We start from the raw sequence: 21136 nt of genomic DNA on the forward strand, positions 1-21136 counted from the left end.
ATAAAAACATTTATCTTATTGTGAGTATCACTATTTTTATCTCGTATTTTCATGATTATATCGTGTCTTTGTTCCTGTATCTTTTATACCTCCATCCTTTATCTTCACTCTTTTATTAAATTTTCTTAAGTATTTTCTTAACTTATATGTGTAACTACATCTCTGAATTTATTTCACTGTTTCGATATCAATTTCTGTGTGTTTATTACTGCATTTGAGCTAGTGTCTATAATTCTGACTGAAATTTCCGGCTTTGCTTTTTTATATGGTATTTATAAATGCATACACTAAATACATGTATTTGAAAGATTTAACTCCTGATTTTTGTGATTTCTCTTTATATTCCCAATAATTTTCTGCAATCGTTACCTATTTTGTTGAAATAATAAATAATGTAAAAAAAAGTGACGGGTTAATTAGTAATGAATCAATACTAAAAAAAGACTTTAACATTTAAGAATTTTTACTGTCGAGTTTTGTTTATTTATTTCATACAATATTTTTGCGTGAAACAAACTTTTTCTAGATTTTTTTATCTTTGAATTAATTAACTAATTTAGTCTATAAAACGTGGGATTAATTATCGTTTACATTATTGCTAAGTATAAAACATAATATCTCTTAAATTTAACCGAGAATAAATAATAATATAATAAATACTGATGGCTTACGTGCGATTTTATATTTAATTACCCTAGAGTTCGGTTGAAGTACGATAACACTTCTCCTCGAAATTAATATGAAAGTAATACACAATATTATACAAATTGCAAATCTGTAACGTTTTCAAACTTAGATGCATACAACAATGCTTGTTTTTCATTGGACACACGATTCGCCTCTTATTTATTTGATGTTATACTATTTCTAAGAGATAAATTAAATGCAAAAGAACAGTACGATAGATTATTTTAATCCTAAATGGTCTGACTTGCTGTACTATAATAATAAACACGAAAAAAATTTGTTTTTATTTTAAACCTATTATGTCACTTGTCTAGCCTTAATATATTATTATGTCGCGAATAAAAAAGGTTTTAAAAGATAAAAGTTTAATTACAGTCATTTTTAATGTACATCGCGATCATCTCTGATAATATATTATTTTTAAACTAGCTACGCTTCAAAACGAGATCCTTTTGATTGTGAGACTTTATCTCCATCATCAATTGGACTACACTAGTTATAAATTTTTTTTTTGTTTAATTATAATATGGCAGTTTCTTAGCATCTTTTGGCTTTGATAAATCTTTAAATTTTACACATTTTTAATTTTTTGTGTTCATTGAACTGGACACGAATTCAAATGAATGTTGTAGAGCTCGTACATATCAGTCCAATCGCGTCGTTCGCCACCAATCTGGACGTTACGCAGACATCCGTTAAAATAATCCCGCGTCATTAAAGTTCCTTTAGGCGCAGAATCTGAAAACAGACGAGGAATTAACATTTTTTACAATACAAATGCGAATTTTTGTAAGTACTTCTAAGATACAACATCTCCTGTACCTGGTATTCCACCGATGTAGAGAGCATTTGTGATAACAGATCCAATGAAGTGACCGCTGACTTCAGTTGGCAATCCATACTTTTGTTCGAACTCGTCGACCTTAAGGGTGAGCTCTTCGTCGTTGTAAATAGCTTGAATCCTGTGCCACCGGTTGTCGCATACTGTGTACGGGTTCTTGAATTCTTGTTCTACGTGCAATACTTGATTGTATCCAAAGTCGCTGGACATTAAGATTTTCCCGTTGTACAACTCTAGAGATAATGAAGGCGTGCCTTCGGAACTCGTTATGGACAGCAATACACCTGTCAACTCCGAGGTGCGAAACTCCAACTGTAACTCCAGGATGGGTCCGAGTTCAAAGTTTTTTTCTAAACAAGGACATTAGCATTAGAGAGTGGTTTAATAATTTTACAAGTTTGTTGAAATATATTTGCTCATCACAAGTCCAAACTGCACTTTTTTTTTGTTATTAAGAATTTGAGATACGTTTAACTTACTGTAAACGGCATATGCTTCGTCTTGAAAATAAGCGCCGCTCTCGACATTTGGAAAGCATTGGCCAACATTAACTGGCCTGCTGGTGGAGCCTACCATGTCATAAATGTTGCCATTGACTTTCAAGCCTCGTATGCATCCTTTGAGAGTTTCTAGCTTAGAGACAATCTGTTCCGGCAACGGAGTTCCACTTTCTGGTATACCACCGATGTACATGACGTTGGTTAAACCAATTTTCTTCGGCACTCTTACAGACATTGGCGTTTGCGTGTCGACGATCATCGACAGTTTCTTGCCATCGTGACCGATCGTCACGTGATGCCAGTTGCCATCGTTGAACGGAGTTTTAAATAGCATTTCCTTCTTTTGTTTGCTCTTGATTATCAAAAGCAGTTGGCTGTCTCGGATCATCACTACCAAATAGTTTTTAATACGAATTCCCTGAAATTGAAGATAAAAGCCACCAATGAAGCAAATCGAACGAAATTTGTACCAATGAATAGTAATCGATGCCCATTTCTTCTTCTTTGTTTCACTTACCGGAGTAATAAAAAGCAGACCGTTAGGGTAGTAAGTTCTAAAATCGAACTCTATCACTTTCTTCTGATTCCAGAAATTTTCGAAATTTAAGTACAATTGGGTGTGACTTTGAGGTTTGTCCCCAAATTTAAGCGCACCGGGTTCCAGAGAATAGTAAGGGATCTTTTGACAACCCTCGGGTTGAGTAGACAATCCTCTGGACAGAGATGCCGATGATGAGTATGCTGGAGAATCCTTGCCCATCAGTGGACCCGCACGACCAATGTACGCGTGTTCGAATCTCAAAGCCTCATCGAAACTTACGATTTTACTGAAAGATTCAAAAACACACTCATTAGTGTGAAAATTTTAGTTTTACCGTAATTATTTTGTAAGGAAAACACTTACTCTTCATCAAAAATGATGTCTTTGATCGCACCAATCAGTGGCGCATTCGTAAATACCATTTTTGTATTGTTGATAAGGTGTGGGAGCCCGCCAATGTACAGACCACCGGATTCCGGTGCCTTGACCGCCGCACTCGTGGGTAGTCTTCGATTCACTTGATAAGCGTCATCTATCCTAAGTTCAACGTCTTTTCTTCTCTTTGTCACGGTTACCATATGATATTTACCGTCGTCAAATGTTCCGTTGGACAACAGGATCAGCTCACCTCTACCTCCGTTTATTCTAAATTGCACGTGACCGTCGACTATAGCTACAGAGTAATAATTGTCCTTCTGCAGAAGACAATCAAGTATGTGTTATTTGCCAGTTGAAAGTGCACATAGAAGTTTTTGTAGTATTAATTTATTTATATTATTTACATTAGTATTATTAGAACTATCAGTATCCATAAGTAAATCTTGATCAGGATCGGGAATGCCAAAAAGTTTCTCCTCAGGTCCCTGGAACGTCGACAACAAAAGCATGGCATTGCTTTGCAACGTTCTAAACGAAAAGCTGATGGAAGAAAATTTTTTACGAAGCTGATGGCCAGGAAGTTCCAAGTAACCATCTCCATAAAAACCAACGGTATTCATTCGCTGCGAGAAAATTAAAGACCATTTTAGTAGTGCACCTCGTTAGGTTTATTTCATGATTAACTTTCTATTTGTGATTAGTTCGATGAATATTAAACTCTTTAAGTCCAACCTTACGCCTGCAGCCAGGCTCAACGCCGTAATAATGCTCAGCCATAGGATCGTATCCTTCTTGCACAACAATGTTAGACATGCATCCGAGGAAGGGGAAGTGCGTTGGCAGAGAAAATCCATCGATGCGAAAACTGGGTGGTACACCACCGAAAAAGTATTTAGCATTCGATAAATCAGGTATATCTTCCTGTCGGGGTTGAGGTGTCGGGGCTCCGATCTTTTTGTCGTACTCCCCGTCGACGCTAAAACTGCACTTTTCGGTGTTCTTACGTGACTGGAATTGTCGAAAGGCATCCACTTTCGTCCAATTTCCAGTGTTGTAGCGGGACGACGATGTCATTTCCATACTGATATTGTTACCATAAACTATGTGAAGGACTACGCGACCGTCCCTCAAAAATATCATGACATGACCATTGGGCTGGTGAAAACAATATATATTTTTTTAATGAGACCGATGTACGCCAAATGTTATAAGCTACAGAAAAAAGTAACTTCATTCTTACATTATCGGGATCAATGGCTAAGAAGAGTATGGCATTCTCATCGTACGTCTTAAAGTTAATGGAGACTCCAAAAATATATTTGTTGTAAGGACCAGATATCACTCGTGATCTTACCGCGTAGCCTTCGCCATTGAAACTATATGCAAGATCATTACCTATGTTTTCAACCCTACAAAGAGATGTACGTGTATAATTACATCAGCTCAATCATACAAGTATATTTTACGAGAAGATGTTATAAAACTGTTAGCAAAATAGTAACACATCAACAATTATATGAAGATTTGACTTTTGATACCAAAGTACATTGTATTACCCTTCAACACAAGGCCGGCAAGCATCGTCTGGCTCGTTGCTAATAAAATTCCACAGACCGATCTGTTTTCCATTGAGTAGAAGTTGGTGAACACATCCTGGCAAGCCGTTTGAAGCCAGCAATTCCGGTGGTTTCATCTGCAGTTCTGAAAGACCGCCAAGCCACACACGATCCATGCTTGTGACATCGAAGAGTCCGAATTCCGAGCTGGTTTCGTTGATGACTGCAGAATACTTGCTTGTTTTGGTCAACTGCTTTATCACACTTAACTTGCCAATGTGCCTTATCCTGAAATGACAAATTGTGTGATGTTTCGAAATAAAGGTGCATTTAATGAATCATATAAATGATATACCTTTCGGCTTCGATGCGATACCACAATGAATCGTTTTCAGGACTCCCAGTTTCCAGAACTTCAGGATGAATGATCATTCCAACGCCCCCACCAACGTTCCATACGAATCTTATTTTGCGGTTAAACATTTCCAAAGCCATAAAATCATCCTGAAAAACAGATTTAAAAATTTGCAGGTTTTTAATACAGTTCAATCCAACGTATCATTTGCTTTAGAACTTCAATAGTTTTCTTTTACATTTATACTGCTTGCAAGATAAAATAATATTCCTTCTTTTCGATTGTGAGGAATGGCGAACGTCATACTGATCGTTGTGGTAGACGACGGTTGCAAATTCCTTACTCTATAAGACCTAGTGCATCTTTTACCCTCAGCGGATTTTATGGAAACTCGAATCTGAAAAGTTATTCTAGTACACCAACAATTCTCTCGCAACAATTAAAACCTTTGTTTTTTTTTTTAAAATCTTTTTTCAACAACGCATCTTTAAGTTTGAAATTCTAAGATGGTAGGAAGTACATTTTTAAAGATAATTTTTAACTTACTCCATCTGCCGTATTTCTCGCTTCAGCAATCTTATCCTTCAGAATTTGCAGTTTATTGGCCAACGTTCCGTTCCACTTATCAAACTCTTCTTGCCGTTTTATGGCAGCTATCGTCATACTTGTCAGCTTGGCATCAGCTTTCTTGATATTGCTCTGAGCTTCGGCGACTACGGTTGCAAATGTATAAATTAATATACTTTTACTGCCTAAATGATTCACCACTATCTAATACTCTAAGTATATGAACTTACGTTTTTCACTAGCAAGGCTTATTTTAGAATCCCCTTCGCGTTTCAAATCCTGCAATTTTGGATTGAGCACGTCGATAATACCTTGTTGATAATCCGAAATCAGCTGTCTCGTTTGGACAATGGACGCAGCTGTTTCCTGATTTTCTTTCAATATATCATTTAATCTTTCTTGTACTAAAAACAAATTAATGAATCGAATGAATTCCAATATTAGCTTTTCAATTGTTTCATAACTTACTCCTTCGACTATCGCTCTGTAATTCACGTAGTTTGAGGTTGATTTGATTATCTTTCGTGCCCGAGCTGTTAAGGGATATTTTCAAGTCCGAAACTGCCTGTTTTTGATTTTCTAATTGTCCTCTTGCTTGAAAAATCGGTTGATAGTGATTTCGAGTCCTTTCCACTTGTTCTGTTGATCGTGCTGCTACATCCAGAGCATTATCCAACAACGTATCGGAATCTGGACCACGAAGATATACCTTCGTGTAGACGAATCAAACATTATTTCAAATACAATAATTAATTACGCGAGTAGTTGCAAAAATAATGGTTGCACCTTTCGATGAACGTCGTCAAGTATATCGTTAGCATCGTATGCTGCTTGTTCAGCTTCCATCAGCCCGTCAACTATATTTTTGTAAGCTTGACTTGCTTTCAAAGGATTGGCTGCTTGAGCCCTTGTTTCGGAGAATAACCTGTGCAAAAGAGTTTTTTTTTTTTTAAACAGTTTCCTCACAATACTATATTTATATTACAATATTTCTGAGAGCATAATTTACCCCACATATTGATCAACGTAGTTGGAAAGATTTTGAGCGTGAGATGTTGCTGGTATCACGTACTTATTTTTATATTCGTAATTCAACCTGTATAGGATTTGTTCTTTAGTAGAAAGGTTGGTCGTAGCTTCTGATAGTTTATTTTTTATTTCTGGTATATCCTACAATGAAATTATGGTAAAATATTGAAATAACATTATTGTTGTAGTAGCACGCTAGGAGTTTCCAAAAGTTACCTGTATGTTGTTTTCGCTATCGACGACACATCCTTTGGCCTCGACAATGAGATTTTGTCCTTTGTTAAGTGACCCATTGATTTCTGAACTTATGTCACTGATTTCTTCTTGTTGGTACGACAGTACTTCGTAAGTCATATTGATTTCATTGTACAATGTATCGTAGCTGAACATAGTTTCCATCGTATTCTCCATTATTTTCATCATATCCTTCATTTTTACCGAAAAATCATGAGCTTTCTCTTTCGCACTGTCCAACGGTTCGATCAAAGCAAGCAAGCTATCCAGCCAGTCAATGTACTCGGTGCACTCGCTATTATTTACAAACAAAAATTTTGGTAATTCTGTTGTATCGTACGTAAAAAAAAAAAGCGTTACGAATCTCAAACTTACTTGGTTAAAACCTCGAATACTTTGGTTTGCTTCGGCAAATCGAGAAGTTTTATTTCATTCAAAATCTGCTTCGCTTCCTTAAGAACCTTTTTAATCTCAACCTTTTTATCATCGTTCCCGTAGTAAACCACTTCGAAAATCGTATCTGAAAAAAAAGACACGTATACATAATCCCCAACCATCCATTTACTTCTCTCGCAGCATCCTTACCGTTAATATCTTTTTTCAATCCCTCGATCTCCATCTTCAAACTGTAGGCGTTATTCTGAATGTCACCGCTCTGCGACTTTATTATCCTGGCGTCGTTGACCTTCTCAATTACCTTCCGACACACGTGACAATGTTGTCATACATAATAATATAATCACGATATTTACCGAGTTAAAAATTGACAAGGAAACTTACTTTACTCAACAGAGATTCAGCCCGTTTCGCCATGAGCTTGTAATCGTCCCAGGGAATACTCCTCACTTCGTCCTCGATTCGCCTCCTGGCTTTTATCTCCCCGTACAAGCTCGTCACATTGTCGTCCATGTAAGCCAACTCTTCCCAAGGCGGTGCTATGTAACCGGCCGAAATGTGGGTCGTCGCGTTTATCAGCTCGTACTTCAGGTCATCCAAATCGTCCAAGAGCAAACCGGTGCAGTTGTCGTTGCATGCTATTTTTGGATGAAAATAAAAGTAGACATGTTATTTTTACGTTCGGGCACTGCTGTTGGGTAAAAGATGCAAAATCTTGTCTTGACGTGGGAACTCACAAACGCAGTTCGGGCCAACGAAGACGTGACGCTCGGCAGTGCATTGGGAGCAATCGCGCCCAGTCGATCCGGGCCTGCAGTTGCACTGGCCGGTCTCGGTATCGCACTCGTCGCTGGCGCTGCCCGCTTCGTTGCAATTGCACGGCTCGCAGCGTCCGCCCGGTGTACTCGGGTAGCCGTAGTGTCCATACGAGCAACGCTCGCAACGTGCCCCTGCGTACCCTGCGTTTGACGGAACAAGGATGCTTTGTTTTATTTTATTTTTTTAAATTAGGTTTGGTTGCATATTTGGGATATTGGAATTGTATAGCGTTGAGGCCATGAGGGAAAATAACTGATGATCTCACTTTCTAAATTGTGAAATAGTACTATTCCAAAATTAGTGAAACTTTACTACTTTATCTTATCACTATACTTAGTTTACGCTGACCAATACAGTTAGCCTTCTCAAGTGGATTGTCAGATTTAAAGTCATTCAACAAGATAATAGTTGAAAAAGTATTTTCGGTATTACTAAAACATTCAAAAGCATTATCAAACAACTTGTACATCGTTTACAGAATTAAAAAAAAAAAAAAAAAAGGGTGAAAACCTGTCCTTACTACTTGTAACTATAAGAAATAGCGATTATTCACTGTTTCATATTTAGAGTTTACTTAAATTTATGACGTCTCGTGATTTCTCTAGAACATATATTTCAAGAAGGTGATAATGAAAAAAAAGTTAGTTTTAATTGATTTTCATATAGATTTATTTATTTCGTTTGGAATATCATTATCACCTTTTCATTACGGACTTTCAAGTAAACACCAATTCGATTGATTACATTTATTTCGTTACGAACCTGGTTTGCAGACACAAACAACCTCGTTGTCCGGTCGCAGGACACAAGTGTTGGAGAACTTTTTATCGGTTTGGGGACACGGGCACTCCTTGCAACCACCAAAGTTTGGATCGCCGTAAAAGCTTTCAGCGCAGATCTCGCAGTTGGGGCCCGACGTGTTTTCCCCGCATCCCTGTTGCAATAAAATTCTTCGATAAGTCACAAAAAGTAAAAAAAAATAACCCATAACGATTCCATTGTGCGAGAAGATTATGAGCGTCATACACACCAGACAGTGTCCAGTCTCGGGATCGCAGAGCTCGGACCTGCCGTTGCACTCGCAAGCCCTGGCACGTCCGACGAGCTCGATGTAGCCATCGTAGGAGCCGCTTATGACACTGGTCACGTTGACCTCGACCCATCTGTAGTAGCCCTGGCTCGGGTCCTGGCAAGAGGTGCCGTTGTAGTCGGTCGGACAGTCGCACTGCTCTATACCATTGGCAAGGGGTTGCGAGAACGCTGTCGGCACTGCCGTGTCGATCGAAGCCTCTAGAAGGCTGTTGGTGATTCGGTGATTCAGAATTTTTGTTTTAATTGAAGAAAGGTAGTGAAAAAATACTCGTAAGTAAAAACACGCGGTAGTTTTGTACAGAGACTGTGGGGGTGTGCTTACGTTGCTCTGGAAAAGTCCGTGAAGTCGGATGTCTTGACGAAAATGCGTTGAACATTTTGAAGGGCCACCATGAGGATCTCCCGCGTGACCTGTACATCCGCCCTGTTTTTCAATCGCCACGACGACTCGTGTAACCTAATGGCAAAAAATCGGTATCAAGAATCGCTGCCAGTTCTTGTGGAACTTCATTTTCTTACAAAGTACAATTTCAAATTTTTGTTTTTAATCCAATTGTCCATGATCAAGCGTAAAGTTTTATCAAAATTGTTAAAAGACACGACAACGGTTGGTAGTTTCGTGTTTCGATTTTATAAAAGCAACTCCATAGCTGACATTGATGGCCGAAAAAAAAAGATTCATTAATATCCCTATCGAAATTTATAGCTGTCAATCTATGGACAGCATGGATTTTCACATAGATCAAATGTGTTTTCCAAGAACACGTTCCTTTGTGAGAATAGTCATCGTGTTCGCAATTTGCAGCACTTGTATAAAATTCATAGCAACATCAAAATAAAAGGACTTGGGAGGACCCTTTTAACGTAATACAAAAACCCTAGACATATCCTAAGAAAGTTTCCGAAACAGTTGACAACCAAACTTGTGAAATAGCCAAAAATGAGCAAAAAATCATCAACACCCACTTTATATTTATTAGAGATGTATAAAAGCTCATTACCTCACGACGTGACCATTGTCGTTGCTCGAGTTGGCCGGAAAGTGTTCGAGCACTATCCCGTTGCCCTGCAATTGAACGAGCGGAAACCGATGGCTCGATCGCAATACGTATCCACCGTCGGTTATCGTAGTGAACCGAAGGAATCCACCGTACGACGTGACCTTTGAGGGGCAAATTAATCATTATTTTCGTTGATACTTCTTGACGTGATTAAAACGAGGTAAAAAAGTGTCCATGTGTACTACCTTGTCCTTCAAAAAGAAATCCGGCAGTTGCCAGTAGATGGGACACTCGCGGTAAAAGTTGACGGGCAGGGTGACGTCTCCATCTGTACCGGGCACGACGTACAGGCCACTCGTTTTGTTCAAGCCGCTGTTGAAGTACGGCAGAACCAGGGACGAGCCGTAACTTGTGATCTGTACACCCAAAGGGGTACGTATATTATTCTCAAAGGCTTCCCCCGAAACGATGATCGTTATCGCGTGGCTTCACGCACGATTCATCCACACCATGCATTTTCATTCATACGCGCGGCTATCGATCATCACACACATATTTACATTCGCGAGTGTATGCATACGATGTCGAGTTGTATTTTTCAAGGGAAAAGCAGAAGAAGAAGAAGAAGAAGCAGTCTGGAAAGGACGAAGGAGGAGGAGGAGGAGGAGGAAGATCATGTACATGCATCGGGACGCGCTTTATGAGCCCCAGGAGAGCGAGACAGGAGTAGCGAGGGTGGAGGGGGGGGGAGAAAGGAGATATAAATCAAGTAAGGGCTGATGGCTTACAACGACTTCGTTAACGGTATCGTTGACGTAGAGGACCCGAGGCCGGGGCAGCCGGCGTTGGCCCCAGCTGAGGCTCGCCTGGCGGCACTCGCTCGTCCGGCCGAAGCAGAAACACTCGGTGCAGCCATCCGGGTTGTCGGCCGACAGGCCAAAGGTACCCTCCGAGCACTCGTTGCAACGTCGCCCGACCGCGTTCGTCTGGTGCACAAATCGTCGTGTTGTAGTTCAATTTTGCTATTCAATTAGTTTTTGGAACAATGTGCCTATCGTTTAACTCTTCGAAGCATCGGGAGTTTGAGTATTAAAAAATAGCTTCCACTGACAAAATCGTTAAATTTTTTACTGATTTGGCTGGATTCAACAATTTTATTTCAAAACAGCTGCACTTAAACGGTACCTATGTAGGAAAACATTGAAAAACCTGGACTGTTTGAATCGAATCAGTGAAAAACGTATTGATAATGTCAGCGAACGCATTATTGACTGGAGAATATATTTCAGCCGACTGTCACAGAATCACCAGCCAACACCAGTTAAATTAAGATAATCACCGATTCTACCACTTGATTATCATTGACGGTTAGTTGTGGCGATGGCAGCATCGAATTCCATAAAAAAAAAACAAAAAAAAAAAAAAAAATCGGCGCTGAAACATCAAGCCGTTGGAGGCTCACCTTGCAGGGACACTGCCCAAGTCCGTCGCACTGTCCCACCGTGCCCTGTGGATCACACCCGCAGGGCCGGCAGTGCGGATAGTCGTAGTGCCCTGGGGCACACCTGTCGCACCCACGGCCCTCGAAGCCTTCCCTGCACGGGCACTGCCCATCCACCTGGGCGCACTGTTGCCTCTGCGACCCCGCCAAGCTGCAACCGCAACTCCGACAACCCAGCCCAGGACGTAGGTCGTAGCTCCCGGGTCTGCACCTGTCGCAGCGCTCCCCGGTGCTTAGGGCCGGGCACGAGCACCTCCCGTTGCTCTGGTCGCAGATGTGACCCGGACGATCGCACGGCTCGCACGCTGTTTTAAAAAAAATTTTTTTTTTAACATTTGGTCCGCGAAACAAAGGGGGAATATGGTATATAATATCTTCGGAGCTTACGCTGGCAACCGTCTTGAGAGAAACCATAGTAGCCGGGTAGGCACGAGTCGCAGCGCAGTCTGCCTATTCCGGGTTTGCAGTGGCACTGTCCGTTGGCATCGTGGCACGTCGCGTTGTGAGAGCCCACGGGGTCGCACTCACAAGGCGAGCAACCGGCGCCTGTCACGAGACCCCAGTGGTTTGCCTAAAAGAGGTCGTGTATACACTTGCACGGGGAGGACAGTTTGACTATTTACTGCTCGAACACATTGTTTTACTGGATTCGGGCACATAACAGCTTACGTTAATGCATACGCGGCTCGTGCTTTACCATCAAATTGTACATTTGAGATTACCAGGATATTTTTAATGAATAAAGAAAATACATATCTAACCAACGGTTTCATTCAGATACCATGGTAATCCATGATGGGTAAATGCCACAAATAAGAATTACCAATAGGATTTTTGTTTTCCAAGGTGCTCCGTGAAAACATTTATTTTCAATGGCAATTTTCTCTTTCGTGTGATTTTTCAGAGACATGAATTGACATAAAATTTAAAAGTTTGTACAGGCTTTTGAAATGACCAATCTTACCAAACAGCTCGAGCATTGTCTGCCAATTACGTTCTTTTTACACTGGCACTGTCCTGAGACGATATCACAGTGGGTTGTAACCGATCCGAGTGAGTTGCAGTTGCAATCTGTAATGAATAAATAAAAAAAACAATAATTTTTTTTTTTTTTTAACTCAATAGTAAAACAAAATTTGCTAAAAATAGAACTATACATATTGGACGTACTTTGTACGTTGTAACGTACATTTCGATAAATAATCATTTAAAATTTGTGTATATATTGCATCTATCTAAATTCATTTATAAAACCATCTAATTTTTATTTTGATCATCGTGTAAAGCACGAGAGAAGAGAACGTGCGCCCTTACAATAGAAAATGTATGTTACGTTTCAGAAATAGCTTATATTAAAATAAAGAAAATACAACAGGTATAGTCTGTTCAAGGGTGGAGTTGGATCATTTGACAGTTTGCTAGTCACAGAGACAACGTTTTTCTATGAGATAGAGGGTGAATAAAGATATTTAACGAGATAACTACAATGAGAGTAATAAAATGTTGTTGGGAGATTTATTTTTGTGACGAAAACATTTGATGCAAAACAAAAACCGAACATCAAATTTTTTTCCACATACTCCTATTCAGCTGAAAAAAATTGTGTAGCAAGTTCAAGCGATCATACATAATAAAGTTTAATAGTTAAGTGTTAAAAAATTTAGAAAAAATATTGAAAGTGGTTGAAAAAACAATTACATTAAACAATAAAAATTTGATCAACGAAGCTGTAACTCTACCACTGTGCCACCATGACGGTATAAACCCGTTTATAATTAAGACAAAAAAAAATTGATAATTTCAGCCCTTCAAAATCTGTAAATGAAATAAAAAATTTTATTTACCCAAAAAATTGTGTGCTTACATAATTTAAATGAATAAAAAAAAGACCAATGTCACCACAGTTTGATAAAGGGTGATCTTACCTATACATCTACATAATGAGAATATTGTAAACATACTTCAATTTCAGTAAGTTGTGCGCCTTACGAGTATAGCATGATGAAAATAAAAATTGCACCATGTAGATAATAATAATCACAAAAACAGACATAATACATAAAGTTTTTCGAATTTATTAATCAAGTACGATGAATATAAAAACATTAATTCGTTCCTTTATTTCTTCATTCGCATTTTGAACAGCAAACGTGAACTATATTATTTGAAAAAAAAGGAAAAGTTTTCAATGCATAAATATTAATTTTTCTGAGCTCTGTATACACTAATAAAATAATAAAAAACAAAAACGTTAGCTACACGAATATTAATATTTTCGCATCCCCTGCTCTAAATAAAAAATTAAATTAATGAAAAAAAAAAAAAAATAATAATAATAATGACAATAATAATAACGATAGTAATAATCTAGGTTGTAAAAGGAAAAAAACAGCTTCTATAATCAAGATTTATTTATAATTTTGATTACACACACATGTACACAACAGAAAAACAATAACACCGTGTAGAGCGAGCGTGCCACAAACAAAGATTAAAAATGACACTAGCAATCTATTTGTTGTCTATACATAGCCCCTTTATCATTTGTTTTTTTCAATAATACGATGCAACAAAGCATTTCATATAATTTGGAAATTATAATTTAGTAAAATAATGTGGAATACCATTTCACAGATGTGACAATATGAGCGATTGTAAGATTAGTATCTTGTTACTTGTAACTTGTTACTCATACGTTATACAAATGACGCCAAAATATGTACTTCACTTAATTTATTTCGTACTTTGTTGTAAGGGAGTCAGAAATTTATTAAGGTATAGTAAAATAAATCAATAAATATTCTCTATTATTTTTTTCTATTTACCTAATGGTAATGAGGACATTCGTTGAACATCACAAAAAAAATTTCAGTTGATTTCTTTATCAAATAAAGTAAATAGAAAAAACCTATGACTTATGTTAATCTTTTGGAATACTTTTTATAAACAGTCTGCTTTGGAGCTTCGAACAGGTTAGATCTCGATGTAATATTTAGACTCAATAAAATAACATTACACACTCCCTTAACTTTTGTTGGAATCAAAATTCTTCGTATTAGTCAGATATTTATTATTTATGAAAATGATCTTATTTTAGATATTGTATCGGATTTTACATGGAAAAAAATTTTTTTGTTCTGTTTTTTAAAAATTACTTCGTTTCTTTCAGCCCACAACTTTTGCAGTTACGATGTTAAAAAAATTAGGAAAAAGGAGCAGATCGAAAAATTTCTCGTTTGTAAAAAAGTTATCATTTGTAAAACTGTTTTTCTTTTATAATCGAATACTTGGATCCATAACCTTTAATTTCAAAGAGATTTCAATTAGAAACAATAGTTTTAATCGATGGTCATTTACATTTTCTTATGCGGGAATAATTTATAACGTTTGTTTATTAATATTTCTACTCGTAACTCAATATTTGTACCTAAGGACTTTTGTTGAAGTATTTGATGTACACCCAAACCTAGTCTCTCGGGTGTTTGCATATATTTATAATATAGTCTTTTTTTTATCAGTCAATTCAATTTTGATTCAAAGTATTTTTAATCAAAATACGCTCATAACTGTTTTAAATAAATTCAATTCCATGAAAGAAGCAGTAGGAGAATTTAATGGGAATATGTATGGTGACAAATATATTTCACAAACAAACATAAAATATATTTTTTATATATTCTTTAAGATTATTTATTATGTAATCATTACATTACTTTTTCATTTATTTTTCGAAAATTCATGGAAACCAATTTTAACTTTAATAAGAATAACAAACTTTATGATCATAGATGGAGTAGTGTTTCAATACATATTCTTTATCATCTCAGTTAAGGTTTTATTTAAAATGATATGTTGTCAACTGCAAAATATTTTTGAACAGTCTCCTAATGTGGCACGTATTGATTATAATCTCGTCAGAGAACAAGACAAACTACTGTTCACATTAAAGTTACGGAAAATATTCATACCATTGATTGAAATAGCTCAAGATGTATTAAATTTGTACTCTACCGCGATATTTTTATGTATTCTTACGTATTTTGTGAGTATATTGCGTTATGGTCAAGTCGTTATTAATTTTTTTATTGATGAAAACATTGAATCTCCCAAGTCAAAATCAATTCCCTACATAACAATGATCTTCGATCACCTAATCATGATTTTTGTATTAACTGAGTCTGCCGAATCTGCTATTGAACAGGTAGTAAATTTTGAATACTTGCAATTTCATTACTTATTTCCAGTATGAAAATTTCATAACACTATTATAATTTACTTAGACAAAAAGTGTAAATACTACTTTGATCCAGTGCATGATGAATAATGATAGCATAAAAATCAATAGCACCACATATCAAGTAAGATATAAAGCTGATGATGAGTAAAACAAGGAATTACAAAGTTGGAATAAATGTGTTACGTTCCAGCTTCTGCTGTTTTCACATCATTGCAAGACTACGGATCTCCAATTCCAAGCCTTAAATGTTTTTTCACTAAAAAGAGCATTATTTTTATCGGTAAGTTTTTTTTTAATTTTTCGAAGCTATGTCCTAAAACTTACAGTATTTAATGTCCGTAAGGAGGTAATTTCGTATTAAATTATCTGAAGTTGGTGTATTTAATTTTTCAGATAATGAGTGTAATTTCAACTTATTTAATAATCTTATTCCAACTCCAGCAACCGTACGATAAAAAAGACATTTGAAATAATTGTTAGCTGTTTAGTGTCTATGTGTTCTTTGAACTGATGTTATATATCTTTAACAACTTATGATTATAAATTACTATTTTCTTAAATCTGGGATATTCTTATAAATATGTAGCTACAGTCAGGCTTTCGTTTATCACAGTGGAATCACTGTAGTATCACCTTGTTAACTATTTATCTGCAATCTATGCGCAATAATAGGCAGCTTTTTTTGTTAAAAAAAACTGTTATGTAGTTTACAGTTTTGATGTAATCGCATTAGTATTTAAAAAATATTTATGACAGCGAAGTGTATCTTCATTGTTTTTGCATAAATATTAAGAGTAGGAAGGTGGAATTTTTAGTTCGATATTATTATTTCTGCTATGAGTAACGCATAAGAAACTTTACATGATATCGTTATTATTGCGACCTCTACATCAGAGGAACCTATTATAGTTGCGTTATTGCAAACTTATTTGAATTATTTAATTAATTTTGAAGTTTTCTTGATGCAAATCTACAATAAAACATGAGTTTTATAGTAAAATTATCTAATTTTTAAATAATTATCGTATTTATTGTTACATTACATTGTGCACCTATGTGTATATTATGAGTACTACAGCTTACATGCAAAAGTATTGGAAACGTAGTAAAAAGAAGAAATTTAAAGGAAAGAAATTAGTCTTATGTATTAATGCGTTCGTATGAAACGTGTAGTACACAAGTGTGGATACATAAAAATTAAAAAAAAAAAAAAAAAAAAAACAATAATTAACGTGTAATTACTCACAGAACAGATTATATACTTTAACAAAGAGAATTCCAGTAGATAAAGATAATCACTAAAGTTTTCTTATTTGGCAAAGATTAATTTAGTATTTTGTTATTATTATAAACAGAAAAACAATGAGACAACGTAAATGCTTAACTGTTGGTAAGAAAAAAATAAAAATAACATTTCTTTTACATGTTGCCATTTCTTGGTACACAATTTCCCCTTCTCACCCTTCTAATTAAAAAAATCATGTTTCGCTACAACAAAAGATGTGGAACAATAATTTTTAATTAATGATTTTACTTTAAATAAATATTTTATACTCTATTTTTGATTACCTAACATAATTTATCCAAACAGTAACAGTTACTGAATGTTTAAAAATATTTAAAAATTAGTTTTGTATGTTGTCGTGTATCATCTCCGGTCCAGTGACTCCGACTATTGCCAGTGGTGGCGTTCTTTCAAACGGTCGCTTGGTTCGAATGTTTGTAGAAGAAGTTTTCAGGACATAAACATTAATTGTACAGAGCTCTATGTACACTATTAAAATAATAAGAAATAAAAACGATAGCTCTACGAATATTGATGTTTCTGTATCGAAGTAACGAAAAAAAAAAAAAATAAATAAATAAAAAGAAATCTTGCTTACAAGAAAAAAATATCTTGTAAGATTATTTTAGAATTTTGATTATAAATATTTTTATAACTGAAAAACAAAATGACTGCGTGAAGCGAGTATGACACTAGCGAAAATTAAAATTGACGCTAGCAATCCATTTATTGTCTATGTCATACACATTTGTGTTACTTTGTTCATTGTCCAGATATCTTGTTCACAAACTTTGTATATGAAGTATATCGAGTTTGTGTACAAGAGGAATTAAATTTAGTCTATTCTTGACAAAAAATGAATAAAATAATGTAAAATAATTATAACTAATAATATAATTTTTACTATACAATTAAATAAGTTTCTTTCGAAATACTGATTATCTTAAAATCAAATGTATAGTTAAAATAAAAAAAACAACGAAACCATGTAGAGGATTACATACCAGTAACTAGAAGAAGAAAATAGCAATTTCATTACATATTGTCTATAGCCTCTTTCTCATTTCTTCCTTTCAATAATACGATGCAGCAAAGCATTCCATAAAATAATTTGGTATACCATTTCATCAAAGTGAAAACATGAGGGGTTAACAAATGGGTGTCTTTGACTCGTAACTTGCTACACATGTGTTTCACTAATGAAGTCTAAATTAATATGTACTTCACTTAATTTGTTTTGTACTTTGTTTTTGGAACACGTGACGGGCTCCGAAATTTATTTATCTATATTAAAAAAAAACAACCACAAATATAACTTTATTACTTTTTACTGTTTACTTAACGTCAATGAGTACATTCGTTGAACATCACCGAAAACCATCGGTGGATTCCTTTATCAAATAAAGTAAATAGACTTTTGTCAATCTTTTGGAATACTTTTCATAAACAGTCTGCTTTGGAGCTTCGAACAGGTTAGATCTCGATGTAATATTTAGACTCAATAAGTTAACATTACATACTTCCTTAACTTTTGATGGAACTAAAATTCTAAGTATTGGTGGGATATTTTTTATTATTAAAAATGATCGTATTTTAAAAAGTTTTCTTGTTCTCTTTTTACAAATTTACATTCATTTATTTCAGCCCACAACTTTTGCAGTTACGATGTTCCAAAAATTAGGAAAAAGGAGCAGATCGAAAAATTTCTCGTTTGTAAAAAAGTTATCATTTGTAAAACTGTTTTTCTTTTATAATCGAATACTTGGATCCATAACCTTTAATTTCAAAGAGATTTCAATTAGAAACAATAGTTTTAATCGATGGTCATTTACATTTTCTTATGCGGGAATAATTTATAACGTTTGTTTATTAATATTTCTACTCGTAACTCAATATTTGTACCTAAGAACTTTTGTTGAAGTATTTGATGTACACCCAAACCTAGTCTCTCGGGTGTTTGCATATATTTATAATATAGTCTTTTTTTTATCAGTCAATTCAATTTTGGTTCAAAGTATTTTTAATCAAAATACGCTCATAACTGTTTTAAATAAATTCAATTCCGTGAAAGAAGCAGTAGGAGAATTTAATGGGAATATGTATGGTGACAAATATATTTCACAAACAAACATAAAATATATTTTTTATTTATTCTTTAAGATTATTTATTATGTAATCATTACGTTACTTTTTTATTTATTTTTCGAAAATTCATGGAAACCAATTTTAACTTTAATAAGAATAACAAACTTTATGATCATAGATGGAGTAGTGTTTCAATACATATTCTTTATCATCTCAGTTAAGGTTTTATTTAAAATGATATGTTGTCAACTGCAAAATATTTTTGAACAGTCTCCTAATGTGGCACGTATTGATTATAATCTCGTCAGAGAACAAGACAAACTACTGTTCACATTAAAATTACGGAAAATATTCATACCATTGATTGAAATAGCTCAAGATGTATTAAATTTGTACTCTACCGCGATATTTTTATGTATTCTTACGTATTTTGTGAGGATATTGCGTTATGGTCAAGTTGTTCTTAATTTTTTTATTGATGAAAACATTGAATCTCCCAAGTCAAAATCAATTCTCTACATAACAATGATCTTCGATCACCTAATCATGATTTTTGTATTAACTGAGTCTGCCGAATCTGCTATTGAACAGGTAGTAAATTTTGAATACTTGCAATTTCATTACTTATTTCCAGTATGAAAATTTCATAACACTATTATAATTTACTTAGACAAAAAGTGTAAATACTACTTTGATCCAGTGCATGATGAATAATGATAGCATAAAAATCAATAGCACCACATATCAAGTAAGATATAAAGCTGATGATGAGTAAAACAAGGAATAACAAAGTTGGAATAAATATGTTACGTTTCAGCTTCTGCTGTTTTCACATCATAGCAAGACTACGGATCTCCAATTCCAAGCCTTAAATGTTTTTTCACTAAAAAGAGCATTATTTTTATCGGTAAGTTTTTATTTAATTTTTCGAAGCTATGTCCTAAAACTTACAATATTTAATGGGCGTAAGGAGGTAATTTCGTATTAAATTATCTGAAGTTGGTGTATTTAATTTTTCAGATAATGAGTGTAATTTCAACTTATTTAATAATCTTATTCCAACTCCAGCAACCGTACGATAAAAAAGACATTTGAAATAATTGTTAGCTGTTTAGTGTCTATGTGTTCTTTGAACTGATGTTATATATCTTTAACAACTTATGATTATAAATAACTATTTTCTTAAATCTGGGATATTCTTATAAATATGTAGCTACAGTCAGGCCTTCGTTAATCACAGTAAAATCACTATAGTATCACCTTGTTAACCATTTATCTGCAACCTATGCGCAATAAGAGGCAACTTTTTCAGTTAACTGTAATGTAGTTTGCAAGTAATTGCAATAGTAATTTTTCCATGTAATTGAACAATTAAGTGAGAAATTTCTACGAACATTGGATGTCTCACAATCAGTATTAGTAATAGTTTTAAATAGCAATTACTGACAAATATAACGATTTATACTATTGTAATTGCACTTTGCAAGTGATATCTTACAAGGTTGTTTTATTTTATTTAATTATTTTAATCTTTTTGGAGCCACTTGTATGTATAGAGAAATGAATAAATAAATAAAATTAATCAGAACTCTAATATCTTACATTTAGACTTTCATTAATCCTTGAAACTAACATAATTTGTATATTACCGTCCGAAACATTATATGTGTCCTCATAAATTACATTAATGTACCATAAAACCGTATTCAAAAAATATAGTTGTAACAACGAATTATATCACATTGTTTATACATAAGTATTCAGAGTATGTAGATGTAATTTGGTTTAGTATCATGATTATGTGTTCTATTAATTACGTAAGAGAAACTTTGCAAGATTAAGTTATTATTGTTACTACTGTGTCGGAGGATCCTTTCACAGTGTGTTATTGAAAATAATTATTTGAATTATTTAATTAATTTTTTTGCATTTTCTTGATGCTATCCTGCAGTATGACACGGATTCAAAAGTGGAACTATTCGTGTTTTATCATTTACATTTTTATAATACTTTATGTAATATGTGTATATGT

At 34.8% G+C, this 21136-nt stretch overlaps 1 protein-coding gene across 1 annotated transcript; it reads right to left on the reverse strand.

Annotated features, from left to right (window-relative positions):
• Nucleotides 1-1221: 1221 nt before the first annotated feature.
• On the reverse strand, nucleotides 1222-12688 carry LOC149376039 (laminin subunit alpha-1-like). The gene is made up of 31 exons (XM_089589709.1): nucleotides 12655-12688; nucleotides 12462-12568; nucleotides 11885-12068; nucleotides 11459-11802; nucleotides 10785-10982; nucleotides 10242-10412; nucleotides 9997-10157; nucleotides 9318-9452; nucleotides 8934-9201; nucleotides 8666-8837; nucleotides 7822-8043; nucleotides 7469-7722; nucleotides 7274-7385; nucleotides 7064-7208; nucleotides 6671-6983; nucleotides 6435-6595; nucleotides 6212-6350; nucleotides 5894-6134; nucleotides 5656-5829; nucleotides 5405-5571; nucleotides 5097-5255; nucleotides 4859-5007; nucleotides 4504-4791; nucleotides 4188-4356; nucleotides 3680-4102; nucleotides 3383-3570; nucleotides 2933-3265; nucleotides 2546-2855; nucleotides 2008-2446; nucleotides 1510-1878; nucleotides 1222-1425 (listed from the first exon to the last, which is right to left on the reverse strand). Exons 1-31 carry the CDS (start codon nucleotides 12686-12688, stop codon nucleotides 1283-1285), a joined length of 6672 nt encoding a protein of 2223 aa, XP_089445835.1. The 3' UTR covers nucleotides 1222-1282.
• Nucleotides 12689-21136: the final 8448 nt, after the last annotated feature.

The sequence above is a fragment of the Copidosoma floridanum genome, unplaced genomic scaffold (genome assembly GCF_036245765.1).
Source record: "Copidosoma floridanum isolate Cflo_tuat_1 unplaced genomic scaffold, Cflo_Japanese_pri ptg000001l, whole genome shotgun sequence".
In the NCBI taxonomy this organism is placed as follows: Eukaryota; Metazoa; Arthropoda; class Insecta; order Hymenoptera; family Encyrtidae; genus Copidosoma; species Copidosoma floridanum.